Consider the following 15016-nt stretch of genomic DNA (forward strand, 5'->3'; position numbering starts at 1 on the left):
CCCACCCCTTCACCCACCACACCCGCTGGGGCCACCACTGGGTTGGATCTGGGTATAATATTATTGTCTTTCTCTATGATTTGAGCCCTACCGAACGAACTATCATAAATTACCATGATACTGACTGGTACTGGACACGGTACTGTAACCACCAAAAACCGGATTTGGTGTTCCTGCCCTGATTGCGAGAGATTGTGATATTACGACACTTCGACGACACGTCAGATATTGAGAATTGACATTAATATTGTTTGAGTTTACTCAATGATAAGCCGTCAGATTGGTAGCTTCTATAGGCGCTTCACAATTGCGGTGGATACTGTATTAATATTAATTAACAAACATTTATATTATTCATGTTGGAACTAGTCGGGGTGTCACAAAAGAAGAACATCAAATTAAGTATAATAAACAAAAATTTTACCATTTATAATTATGATAAACATTTATAATTTAATATTGTTTTTTCGTGACACGTTTAAAAGCTAAACGTATTTAGGTCAGGCCTTTGGGTTTCTGACGTGTTTATTATTAATTGTGCTTAGGTATTTGACATCTTGATGTCAAATACCTAAGCACATCTAATGCTAAACACGTCAAGATCCTAAATACATTAAGCTATGTCTAAACACCTTTAGCTTTTTAAACGTGTCACCAAAAACGGGGGACAACATTGCGTGCATGGAGCTTTGTTTTTAAATGCTCCACGCTGTTTTTACAGTGGGGTTGAGGTAAGAAAAAATATTATGGGCACCTCTGGATAGCCAGAAGTGGCATTCACAGAGATAAATTTGAATATAATTTTCTGTTTTTCTAAATTTTGTTTTATAATTTTGAAAATATAGGGGGTGGACTGGCTCACAATGACTAGTCTCACTTTATTTGGAGTATGTTTTATACGCAGTATTTAAAGAGTTGCCATTTTAGCGTGCCATACTATTCATGCCTGTCATCCGGATTCTATTTTTAGTTATGAACATCGTCATTTTGGTCTCGTGATGAGCAGTGTGGTGTCTTTCATCAAAGTTCAATTCAATTTCGGCGCATTTATTCATCGTGCTCCTAATGTTAAAGAAGGACCTCGTTAATTTAAATTTAGGAATCAAAACTTAGAATATGCATCATCACCGTAGAGAAGAGAATAGGGCGTTACGGGTAAGCCTAAGTTCCTCATGATTATTATTATTCAAATGGAATGCATATCTATCACCATGCTACAGCCTAGCTAGAGGACCTACTACTTAGGCCTAGGGCCCAAGGCAAGAAGCTACCCTATGCCTAGGACACTAGGCTGAAGGCCTAGGCCTATACGCTAGGCTAGGACTTAAGGAGGAGGGACTAGGCCTAATCCCTTACTGTAGGCTCGGCCTATGTATAGACAGTAATACGGTTTCGCATCCGGCCGTAAAATTAATTACTAATTATTTAACACTTTACAATTATTCAATACTATATTAGTATTACTAGGCCTAGGGCATAATTATCCACTTATCCAATAATTATGGTTTCTAATTAAGTTAATTGACCATTAATTAAGACGATTAACATCTTCGTTCGCGGTGGACCATTTTAATACCCGGTTTTTTGTATTACGTCATCAACTTTGCGGTGTTGCCAGAATCAGGGCAAAATTATACTGTGGTTGCCATAGGTGTGCGCTGAGTTAAGCGTGGTGGCGCGGGGGGGGGGGGAGCGGGTTGCCAGGGGCCCCCGTCGGGGAGAGCTTCCCCCCCCCGTCGGGGAGAAAGAGCACAGTTCATCGGGGAGAAAAAAAATTATTTTAGTAGACTATATAATCGATTAAATTAACCTTTGAAGCCCCTAAATTGTCAAAATTTTCGGGGGCTTCTCCCCCCCAGGACCACTTTCGAACACTTTTAATCGAAGCTAGACCACGCCCACTTTGATCTCGTCTGGGAAATCTGACCCCTCGTTGGGGACCTCGCCTACCCCTTTGGGCAAACCCTGGCTCCACCCCTGGCGCTGAGTTAAGCGGGCCAGTGGATGGAAATAGTATGAATGTCACTCAAAATATTAATTCTACTTTTCCCTTTTATTTTATCTTCATCAAGAAAAATACATACTACAAAAGAGACGACCTACAAAACAATACAAGTTACGAAATATAAAACAATACAAGTTACGAATACATACTAGTCAGTACTACTGTAAAAAACAAAAAATTACAAGTTTCCGCATTTATTGGTCACAAAAATTACAATTGGGTACAAATTATATTTGGAAACCTCGACAGTCCTCAATTATGGTGAGGCGGAGCAGAGTTGATTGTGTTGAGCGATCGAGTGTTACTATCGTTATACAGTACCGTCCTAATTATTGGTTAATTAACTTTAATTATAAACCATAATTGTGGAATAATATATTATTATGCTTATATGAAAGTCAAATCATCAAAGAACATGTTATAGTGTTAAAAAATTGTAAGTTATTAATAATTTGGTAACGTTTTCAGGGCTGGATGCGAAACTGTATTAGCGCCTTATCTAGCCTACTGTAGGCTAGGCCCTACATAATAGCTAGGCCTTTCTAAATTATAGGTCAGAAATCTTGGGTAGCACAGCTGTAGCGCGTGGTGGATTACGCCGCGCCGCATTTAGCATGTTCAGCGCGGGTGTACAGTAGTTTGAGACCTGGAAAAAACAATTTCTTTAACGACTGTACAGTAGGCCTACAAAAATAACTACTAAGCCCTATTGGGACAGTAATACTATGCCCTACTACTACTAGTACAGTGCCTAAACTTTGCCAACTTAAAAAAAGGCAGCCTACGCATCGTTTTTAAGCTTTCCGTACAACAAAAAAGATCGTGATCGTAGCTACACTACAGTACAGTACATTAGGCCTAAAATGTAACATTTTTTTTTAATGACATCCGCGAAAATACCAACACGCGAAAATGTCAAGAAAGTTGGAAATTGCGAAAAATTCTGTACGCAAAAATAACAACATATACAGTAATTTTATAGTAATTAACCATAGCGTGTCAAATAATAACCCCAACCTTTGCTCTGTGACCTACTGTAACCTCTCTCTTTCCTTATTTGCTAGTGTAGCCATGTGATAGCGGCCATGTTTCAATCTCAACATTTTGAGAATTAAATTTTCTTTCGAATACTAAATGTAAACTTGATTTTTCCACTGTAAGGTAATTAATCTGCATTGTAATATGACACCATATTCTTATTCTCCCATAGGAATATCATATTTCATAAAACTTTGAATTCATAATTTGAAAAAAAGTTGTTTTTTACACACAATTTTTGTTCGAGGGTCAGTGTTTATTAAATCTGGAGGTCGGGAAATGGGGGGGTCGAAAACTGAAGTGGTCGAAAAGTAATGTAGGTCGAATATTAGCGACTTCAACCTAGCCTACTATATTACCTCACTATAGCCTACTGTAGTTACCCCATGCTAATATTGGTGGTGCTTATACTGTACTAAAATTAGCAATGCTGAAAATAAACCAATTTATCTAGCATTTGTATTCAGGGACTATCTGAAAATGAGTCAAGGGTTGCTGTGTGACCTTATCTAGCTGTAGAAAACTACTTGTAAGGTGGGTGATAGACATTTTAAGGGTGGGTAGGTGATAGATAATAAGAGTGTATTAAGAAATTGGAAAGTGGGTTAACAAGTGTGGGTCGAGGGCCATGAAATTACCTTTAGACTAGGTAGAAAACTTCAAGGTTGGGTGGCCTCGCCCACCCTCACTACATCCTTGGAGAATTTGTTGGAGAATTTGTATAGTGGAGGTTAAAAAAATATTTTTTTGTCACTGGCGCTTCAAGATAAAAGAGTTATTGATTAATTTCCGAGCGGCAAAAGAGAAAGACTGTTCGCCAGTACGAAAATGCAGTACTCTGGGGACAGATAACCTGAGAGAATTTGACTGTCTTGTGGAACGTGAAGATAATTGTTGTGAGATTGATAAAAAAAGATAGTGTGGGGTGTAGCCATGAGTGAGAAGAATAATTTTTAAGTTTAGGCGTTTACATATCGGTAGCCAACGTATTAGTAATACAATTCAAAATGTAAGATTGACATTATAGTTTGGCTGATAAATTTGTAAATTTTATGTCATACAGCAAGAACACCGTGCGGAACGTCAAGAACACCGCCTCCACAACAAAGCTGTGAATGCCGCTATACATGGTAACTTCCAAAAGGCAGCAAAATTGGAGGTAAAGAATTTTGCTATGTTCCTTTTTTTTTGCTTTAGTTTGTGGCTTCTCCTTGCTCAATTCCTTCAAAGTTTTTTTTTTCCATGTGAAATATAATTACATATAATATAATAACAAAAATCCATTATTTCAAGCAAGATGTTGCAGTACAAACCATAACTACAGTTTGTTTTTTGGAGTACACAGATTAGAGCTTATTTACAACATGGCCTATGTGCATGTTGTTAATATAAACCCAGTACACTTTTGGGTAAAGAATATGGGATTCGCAATTGGGCCTGCTGTACTACTGCCGAAAAAGTTCGGAGGCATCACAACATTTCCCCTGAGTCAGTATAATGACAGATAACTTTTGGTTTTGGAGCTAAAAAAATAAAAATAAAAATCTTCACATACCCTAAATATCTCAGTTACAGGAAAAAGAGCTATAAATGACCGTTTTTTAATTGCAATATATACAACAGTTGAGTAAATTCTGGATAATTCAATAACAATTATTATTTAAAGCAAAACTTTTTTATACCTTGTTTCATAAACAATATATAGTAGAACCAGTTTTCTAAATTATAAAATAAAAGTTTATTTTTAATTTTTTTTTCCTCTGAAGTCTTTGAAAACAACAAGGTATAACAAAATTTTGCAAAGTTAAAAGAAGTACTGTAGACGGATTGTATTTTTTGACGGTTACTCCGCATTTTTATCTCCTAGGCACGAGCCGCTGGCGCTCACCACCGGGCAGAAGCTGCAGGACACCGTGCCGACGTGGCTCACCACAAGGCCCATCATCATGTACCACCACCGGTAGTTCATCATCATCATCATCCTTCTCCTCCTCCTCATCATCATAGTCCTCCTCCCCATCACAGCCCTCATGTAACCGTGGTTCATGTAAGTTAATTAACGTAAAGCTCTATTCAGATTAACAAATGTTTATTGACAAAAGACAGCTGAATGTCCATACATAGTCATGACGTGCCTATATATGATCATGATGTGCCTATATATACAGTAGTCATGATGGGCCTATATATAGTCATAATGGGCCCATACATAGTCATGACGTGCCGATATATGGTCATGATGTGCCTACATATAGTCATGATGGGCCCATACATAGTCATGACGTGCCTATATATGGTCATGATGTGCCTATATATAGCCATGATGTGCCCATACATAGTCATGACATGCCTATATATGGTCATGATGTGCCTATATATATAGTCATGATGTGCCCATACATAGTCATGACATGCCTATATATGGTCATGATGTGCCTATATATAATCATGACGTGCCTATATATGGTCATGATGTGTCTATATATAGTCATGACTTGCCTATGTTCTATATCACTATTACCATATTTTCGCATTTTTTGTTATATGAAATTTGATAATCTGGACATCATTTCTACTTAATAAAGATCTCATTCAGTAGTGTATCTACAGGAGGCTTGGTGAGATGCACTCCCCTCAGAGAGATCACACCCCCCAAGGTTGTCCCCTCCACCCAAGTTGCTCCCACCTTGGTGGTAGGAGAGTTGCTGAGCAAAGAAAAAATATGCTAAAGTATTTAAAAATCGCCTCATATTACCTTAATCTGCCAGTTGTATGTACCCAGCAATCAGCCCCCCCCCCCTCTCCTATGTCAGTACCACTGCCAACTCCCTCCATCATTTCAGTACTCCTACTGTAGATATGCTACTGATGTCATTGGTTATAAGGATGTTTGTATTTCTGCTGGCTGATTCAGATTGAAATGTTACAGTATTTGTTTAGTGAACGCAAAAATGAAGAGAGCCCAAAAAAGATGCTTGAATGGTTTTAAAGATGTTAATTGGAGAGAGATATATAATGCTCTGTTTATATTATTAAGTTTAATGTGACAAGTACTTGTGATTTACACATGTCATCATGCCCATATAATAATAATAATAATAATAATAATAAAATAGTAATAATGATGATAATAATAATAATAATGATAATGATAATAATAATAATAATAATAATAACAGTAATAATGAGAGTAGACTTTTAAAGTGCATTATGATAAAACTGATATGCGCCTCATATTGTCATTACCCCAGTCATTGGATTATGGAATGAAAACTAAAACGTGGTTTCCATACAATCGCTGCACACTATTGTGACAGATTTTGGTGATGCTGAATGGTCAGTTGAATTGGGAACCTTCCAATTCGTGTTGGGGACTGCTATGCAGTGCAGCAATTGCACTGAAAAACATTGTAACGACAGTGTAGCAATTTAATGGAAACCAGGCCTCCCCGGCAGAGTATTTCATAACGCTGCAGCAGCTAAGATAAGCAAATATTTGTCACAAAAAACCTGAAAATGTCACCTTAAGGATGCATCTTGTAATCCATCCTCTTTGCTGTTGCATTCACACTAAATTATTTGTAATGAAAATCCAACCAATAGCGTAATTTACAAGATATGCGTATCTTTTCTTTAGCATCACCCCCCCTCTGGATACCCAACAGGTCAAGCTCCTCCACCAAGCTATCCACCAGCCCATCCTCCAGCCTACCAACCACCATCTGCTCCTGGATATCCTTCAGCAACTGCACCTGGGTATCCATCCCCTACACCAGGTTATCCCCCATCAGGTAAGTGCCAACGTTGGAAGCTATATTTAGTATCTTCCGTTTTTGGTGATTCCTAATTAGTTATCAGGATGACAATACTACAATTACTGGTAACTTGGTTCTAGTTAGCCCTAGACCTTACATTGTTCCCAAGTGTCCATTCAAACTTCCTAATCGTGTGTATTAGTAATATGTGGTACCATATATGTTAGAGTGTAGATAATACAATAAAACACAAATAAAAAATAACAAAAACAATAAATGTCTACAAAATTATGACACTGAATTCTTCTTATGCTATTTTATTTTAAGCGCTAATACTATGGCTAGACCTTCATTGCAGATAATGTAACACATAGCGCATGAGACTCGTGTAAGTAAGTGCATTTGGAACAGACGAGTAAGTAACACAATATAAAATGCCATAAAAGACGCATATTAGCATATATAATCGACAAATTATTTAAGCCATACTGTACTCTCAGCATGGTCTTGTAAAATCACTAATGTATGTTGTCGCTACAGAGTTACGATTGCAATTGCTACACCGTGTAGCTGTCCCCAAAAAAAATCAGGAAGGTTCCCTGATTGGTCGCCGACTGATCAAAAAAGTTGAACCGGGTTAACCTTCCCGATTGGGGATAAATTGTAACCATTGTCATATCAGCTGAGTGGTTTGCTGAGAGGTATTGTTCCTGCTTCTTGCGCTAAAGACCCTAGTTCAAACCTGGCCATCGTTGGGTTTCAGTTGGAGTCTGATCACTTGGCTCTTTTAATTTTTGCTGTTTTCAATAGATGTCACCAGCTTCTCATCTACAATCATCAACTTGGTTTTTTAAACATTATCAAGAATTTAATTAAAGTCACAGATACAATCACTTGTTTCAATGTTAATACCAACAAGAAATTTAAGGAATTTAAATATACATGTAGAATTAGAGATACTGTACAACTAATTCATAGGCCTAGTTGTTCAAACGATAAATAAACATACATATTCTAGTTGAAAGAACTCTTCTAGGCTAGGTGAAGGCATAAAGCGAAAGCAATCTTTAGTTAAATGTTTTCATTTTCTAGACCTTAGCCTCATAATAACAAGTCCAACTCAAACAGCATTGTACAATGCAGCCCAATGCAATTATCTTCGCTGACAGTCTTTTGTGACAGTGTTATCTGTTCGTACTACACGACTGTCCTAGGTGGAAGCATATCATGTCTATGTTCAACTTCCACTGACCCAACGCAACAACAAATCACGTTGTAGGACACTGTCCGAGTTGGCTTTAACGGGTGTCAGTGTAATCACTGATCAAGAGTGTTCATAAAATTGTTATCAAATATCCCTGATAGCAGTAGAGGACTCTGCTGCAATTTTGTTGAAACTTGTTGGAAAGTGACAATTTCTAAAATTCACGAACACAAGAGATAAGAATTTATGCAGACTTAATTTCTTTGTAGTTCTAAGAATTTCGAGTTAGCTTATTTACGCAGTTTTGTGTTCCTCTGGACATGTGGCGTACTGCATAGCTGACGTGTAGAGCCTGGTGAGATCATATCACACCAAATGAACAGTCTAGCTCAGTTGGCTAAACTGGTTTCAAGTATGCATTGTTTATTTTGTGTGCAATATGGTCCACAAACGTATTTAAGAACATAGCTAACTAGTACTCTTGTGAAAAGAATGGGGTATTGTCTTCTGGTGTTCTACTCGCATTATTAGGGAGTTTTCGATTGCACGACGACGGTAGGATGTAATAACGTCACTAAAAGTCATCTGCACATGCGAGAACGTTAAGATTACCTCGTCAAGTAGGTTCTGGAACGCAATTTGGCCAAATCTACGTATGCAGAGAACGTAGGACGCCAGGTAGGACGGACACACCGTCACACAAATCGAAAGCTCCCTATTGCACCGCCAGAAGGACCCCACTGAAATTTAGCCTTCAGACTTACGGGTTAGCATTGGTGTATTTCACACTGAAGAAATACTATCTGATGCAACAGTTCATAAAAAAATTTGTGATAATATTAATAATAATAATAATAATAATAATAATGTTCTTGGTTTGACTAATAATTTTAGAAGAATAAATACAGTAGTACCCTCGTTTGGGACACCCTTATTAAGGAAACACTTTTTTGGCTGTGAAGTGAGGTAATGTATTTTTTAATACTACGGCAAACCACTCTTAAGAGGATACTTTTCAATCCCAAAGGCAGCGTCCCAAGTTGGAAGAAATCTCTTTCGGGAGATCTGGTTAAGTATGTTTTTATGGCATATTTAATTCTATTTTGCTTTGCACGGTGATACCATCGGCACTGACTTCCATGAGACAATTGAAGATAAAGTACTGTAGTATGCAAATGTATGAATTTTCTGGAGATGGGTTAATTTTCTTTAGATTATACTTGCTGGAGTGCATCAGGCCGTCCCTATTTCCGAGAGGCTCCAGCGACTTACGGGCGACTTGGGAATAGGGGTTTTACTGTATATTGACAGTACTGTATTGATAAAATTAGATATATAGTTTGATTTAGGAGGATTCCGAAAATAGCAATTCTAAATTTTGTTGATTAAAAAACAATCCTTGGACCTGCACGAAAACAGTCATTTTCCAAATTGGTTGTTTGAATATGTTAATTTTTAGTTCACAATCAGACTGTCGATGACTCTACACTAGGGACATTTTATTGTTACTTTCACGTGGCATATCTAGAGGAATTGAGGGAAGTGGTGGGGAAGAGAGATGGGGAAGCGAAGGTAGGGAAGCGAAGATAAGTGCGAAAGCTTGATGTTGGAGGCACTATCTGGCAAAATAAGGTGATACAGTGATTTTTATTTTTATTTTTCAAAGATATTCAATGGGTAGACCGGGGGGTGCATACTTTTTTTTTTTTTTGGAGGGTGTGTGCGACCCTTAGATATGCCACTGACTGTTACGAGTCTTGGACAAGGTGCTTGTACCAGTGTCATCTGGTGCCATGTACCCTCATAGGGTACCTGTCATTTGAAATTGGTCTGTTTTTGTTTTGCAGATATGGACTTGTGTGAAGTGCAAGTACGTACGGATATCCGGTTGAGAGAAAAGCTGGTAGATGGGAAATGGGTTCCTCTTTCTGCAGAGAAGGAGGAACTGGAGATAGTGGATGTTTGGTCAGCTCCAGAGGCTGTTCCCTTCATCGACTCCCCCATTTCGTCAAGTCCGTCTGATGAAGAGGAGGAGTTACCTCAGTTATCAAGAAATCCTTGCCTGTATCCAGGGTGTGACCTTGGTACTGTTAAAAATATGAGGGTGCATATGATGTCTAAACACGCCCCAGTTTGCTTTAAAACTAAGTCTCGTCCCACCACACGGCGAGCTTTGATTCAATTGAAAGTATTGGAGGGCATTGCAAAGGAAATGGTAGGCGAGACAGCTACGCCTTTTGATGTGGTCAGTCGTTTAAATCGGGAGAAGGCAACCGGTGAACAAGGAGTAGTGTGGTCGATCGATGTTAGGACTCTCAGTGCCATGCATAAGCTGCGTGAAGTTATTGGTGGCATACCAACGGGTGGTTTTTCAGTGAACCCCATTAGTCACCCGGCGGCTCTCATACATTGGCGTTGTTTCGTTGCCATAGCACACCGCATTGATAGACGGATTCTCAATAGGATTGTTGATCGAGCAGAGTTAGCTGTGCCAGTGTTGTCTCAAGATCAAAAGAAAAGAAGGCATCCAGGTACGTCATTATCAGTAGAGCCACCCAAGTCAAAAAAAAAGAAGAGGAGGAAGCGAAAGTCGGCACAGCAATTGCAACAAACTGCAACTCAATCGTATCCTCGGCAGGAACCCACAAACCTGGGAGCTGTGCAAAATCACCCAGCTATGCTGGAAGCGCCTCTGCAGCTCAAGAATGGGCAGCAGTCAGTACAGCAGTTAAAACCAACTGCAGCGCAGTTGCCTCCTCGCCAGGAGCCCACGAATCTGGGAGCCTTGCTAAGGGTGGCAACAAATGCGTACGATTCTCATTTCAACCTCAACCGTCTGCGTCAGGACCTCAGGTTGAGCCTTGGAGAGTGTTTGAATGATATGAGAGAGGCAGAGAATTTCCAGCTAGAATCGCGTCGTGTTAGAGTTGTGGGAGGTATAGCTATCTTCAGCGACCCTCCGAACTACTCCATTTACAACGAGGTATGCCGTCTTCGAGAGGATGGTTACGAAATAGGGGTTGGAATTAATCCGGCACAGGATGTGTCACACCTTCAGTTTTCAAGGTTGATTGAATTGACAGAATTTCCCCAATTCAAAGTCCTTGGCCCAATAGGTTTGGATCACAGTATGCCCCCATCAGACTGGCCTCAACAAGACCACTTGTTGATGAGAGTGCTAAGTCAGTGTTACTCCCCACAGCTGCACCGCGTCCTCTGCCTGCACATTCGGGGTATGCATGACGATGTTACAGCCGAAGAGTGCTACTTGCGTGCACTTTATATCCTTCGTCTAGCACGCATACCTGCAGACCAACGACTACTTCTGCATTGTTTCACATCCACAATAGAAGTTGTGGACGAGTATCAAAAGTACTTCCCGGGGACGTACTTTGGCTTTTCTATGAGTGTTGTTGGATTCAACAGGAAGCAGAAAGAAGCGTGCAAGCACATAGGTGCACTAAACGACAGACGGCTACTTATTGAGTCTGATGGGCCTCATTATCGGTCCACGGGTGAGCGGATTGAGAGGCCGAATATGCTATGGCTCGCGGCAGAAGCAGTGGGAAAGGTATTGGACCGGGAAGCTCAGCAGATCTTAGATCTGACCAGAAAGAATGGCCTAGACCTTTTCTGAGTGGTCCACTCGGACCCACAGAAATATTTAGTTTGTTTTCATTCCTAATCTTTTTTATGAGGGGTGGGGTGGGGGTAATGCCTATTAATTTGTTATACCACTTCCCTCATAGTAAAGGAACGGAACTAAATGGTTATGAAAGCACTTAAAGATGCGTTTGTAATACATTCTGCACAGGGTCCACCTGTACAAAAGGTCAGCTTCATCGAAACAACTTCAACTTCAATTCCATAGAATACGGTAAGCTGTGAATGTTATGATTTTCCTTCCACATATTTCAGCTGAAGAATACAGTCCTGCAGGCTTACATTTTCGGCCTACAGAGAAAGTTACAGTAGCTAATGTGATGCTCGCTGCATCTGCCTTTCGTATAGGTTTAAGAGTTGCATGCGTTGCAGACCCTACTATCTAGAGCGTGGTTTCCATAAAATTACTACATTTTTGTTACAGTGTTTTTGCTGCAATCGATACACTGCGTAGCTGTCTCTAATAAGACCAACCATTCAGCGACACCTACAACTATCAACGATAGCTTGTAGTGATTTCATGGAAACGAAGCTTTATGTTTAGTCTTGAATAGGTACTCAAAACGGGAGGCCCAGGGTACACATCAGGCTCTAGTCAATCCAGTGCATTCTGCCCGGGCACCCATCGTAGCAACTACTGCATGTATCATGGGCGGATAGAGTGGTCACTGACCATGCCCGTACCAATCACAACAGTGCCAGGAAGACGTGTCCAATAAACACGCGCTGTTCCACAAATGCACATGCTTTCATACATCTATGCTATTATTTTGTGGAACCTTAACAACAATGTCCAAGGGGTGGTGTATGGCGAAAAAGGTTGATTAAGTACAATGATGCTGCGACTTACGAGTTAGTTGCTTGCGTTCACTTTTACCTGTCAAGGTCCTGTCATGCTATTTGTAACATTTTAATCTATGCCTAGGTGTAGCTTGTAGTAATTGCAAGGCATAATGTTGCTTTTAACCAGTCATTTGTATGGTGCTACATTACAAATAGAACTCGATTAGTAGGATGTTTGAATGGACACCACCTAAAGGCCTACGTCCTTGTTATTTTGTAAAAGTTGTACTTATTATTTAATTTTAAAAAACTTATCTAATTAGACTTTATAATGTTTAAAAGAGATACTGCAAAAATTGTTTGTTGAATGTTAAGCATGTTTTTGTGACATACACTGAGCTATTTATTACTGTTGGTGATGTCAGCAAAAAGATGAATTGTTGCTTAAGAATTGAATCTGTCGAAATACAATTTTGAGGCTTATTGATACTATCAAGTTTCATGTGACCAATTTGTTTGAATTGCCCATATATGGACATGAAATGTCATATCTCAAACTTTTTTTATCATGATTATGTCGTACCCATATATCGGCCTATCGTAGATATTTGTGACATGGAATGTGATAGTGTGGATTCAGGTCAGACTTGACAATGTTGGGTCAGATTTAAAAAATCAAATGCGGTGTATGATCGCAAGTATAGTGGAGATGTAGCATCCACAGAGTCTTTTTTCTTAACCTTTAACCCTCATAAATCATCAGATTGTTTCTTTATGGTTAGGGCACCTAGATATCAGCCAACCTTCTAGGATATATTCATGAATATCTGTTTATTCAACAGGAGGAGTGCCTGGAAGTGCATACGGCAATCCTTATGGTAGTACTTATGGCAATCCTTATCAGTAATGTCCTTGTGTCAATTGAGCATCACCCCTCTGTCGAAGATGACAACATCCCCTGGTCAAACTACTGTACTTAAAGCATCCGGCTGTTCTTCTTGATCATGAAGGTAGATGGTGCTCTTGGCTGAAGATATGAAGCCCACTAGTCGGCTCAACATATCATAGCTTAATCTTTCTTCTATTAACCTCTGTCCACACAATCAAATTTTCTTTGACAAAAAACTGTTGGATATCCATATATAGTCATGATGTGTCTATATATGGTCGTGATGTGATGTCATCATGAACATATTTCGGCATGTCACATGATTTTCTCAAATAAACACTGAAATTTGCTTTGATAAAAAAACCCTTTGTATTGTATGCCCATATATAGTCATGATGTGCCTATATATGGTCATGATGTGATGTCATCATGACCATATTTAGGCATGTCACATGTTTTTGTCAAATAAAATTTGATTATCTGAACAGGGCCTTAGCCTGCATATATCGTAATTTGGACTACAAACTATTATAGTAAAAAAAAATGTATATTTTTTTTTAATTTCTTTAATTCTATGAATTTTAACTTTTAATTATTACTTGTGAATTCATTCAGATAATTTAAATCATGTTTTTTTTTCAAACATAATTTGCAATATTAAATATGTGTACCTTGATACATGCATCTGTGTTCACAACACGTTTTGAGACATGCGTTAACGCATGTGTTTACTGTGTCTGTGGAAGGTGATTTATATTAGGGAGTTTTTGATTGCATGACAGTAGGTAGGATCTAAAACGTGATTATGTCTCAAAAAGCACATGTTCATATGCGAAGACTAGGTTATCTGAATTCCAGGACATAAAGACGGCTTTATCATTTAGGCGGTCTTACTAAAATCATTCCTCTAAGACCATTGCTATAAAACGGTCTTCCCTAAGACCACTTTAAGTACTGAAATGCAAACAAGCACTCCATGGCAACGTAAGATTGAGAGCGACGTAATGTGTGCTCGACACAGGCAAATGTATCCAAATGAACGTAAATAAACTTAGACCTATGTTACAGACGCTGAGAAGCGTGCGGAATATTTGTCGTACGATTCTCCGAGTTCGACGATCTAGGCCTATGTCTTGCCATTGCACTGTTGAATTAATCAGCAGAACGCTATGATGACAATTATTTAAAACAGTATTAAGCCTCCTCCGAGTAGGCTTTAAAATTTAAGACGGCTAACTGATAGACCAATAGTGACATCACGAATATAGCCGGCTAACAAGACTATCTAAATACTGCTTATAGTAATCCGCCCCAGGACATAATTAGGTTGGATCTCTGTTGTTCAGAGAACACACGGCAGTCACGGATGAGTAAATTCATTGTAGGTTTACGTCACAATCAAAAACTCCTTAGTAGCAGTGTATGCGATATATATCCTTTATGGATTAGCCTGTTGTACGAATAGAAGGTATTCCATCTGAAATGTAGATTTCAACCATTGATTTTAAAAGAATAACAAATATAAATTCATTTTATTATGCCAAAAAATTGTTATAGCTCATACAGTAATTATATAATTGTGAAAATAGGTTTATCATTATAGTGATTTAATGAATGTAAAATGTTTGGTAAAAGTTTTATTGGAATTTCAGTACAGTATATTATAGTACAGTACATTG

The 15016-nt window shown here is 38.8% G+C and overlaps 2 protein-coding genes across 2 annotated transcripts in view; both read left to right on the plus strand.

The window, feature by feature from the left end:
• The window catches only part of LOC117116977 (complement C1q and tumor necrosis factor-related protein 9-like), a 17565-nt gene extending 16482 nt beyond the window's left edge, over positions 1 to 1083 (plus strand). The window contains exon 3 of the mRNA XM_033261144.1: positions 971 to 1083. Coding sequence (XP_033117035.1) covers positions 971 to 999 — 29 coding nt within the window. The 3' untranslated portion in view covers positions 1000 to 1083. The remainder of the gene's footprint in view (positions 1 to 970) is intronic.
• LOC117116965 lies at positions 837 to 13284 on the plus strand. Its single transcript, XM_033261135.1, has 5 exons — positions 837 to 1155; positions 4107 to 4202; positions 4911 to 5090; positions 6681 to 6834; positions 9850 to 13284. Exons 1-5 carry the CDS (start codon positions 1117 to 1119, stop codon positions 11637 to 11639), a joined length of 2259 nt encoding a protein of 752 aa, XP_033117026.1. The 5' UTR covers positions 837 to 1116; the 3' UTR covers positions 11640 to 13284.
• Positions 13285 to 15016: the final 1732 nt, after the last annotated feature.

Source organism: Anneissia japonica, unplaced genomic scaffold (assembly GCF_011630105.1).
Source record: "Anneissia japonica isolate Jap-2015-1 unplaced genomic scaffold, ASM1163010v1 scaffold287577_len299045_cov155, whole genome shotgun sequence".
In the NCBI taxonomy this organism is placed as follows: domain Eukaryota; kingdom Metazoa; phylum Echinodermata; class Crinoidea; order Comatulida; family Comatulidae; genus Anneissia; species Anneissia japonica.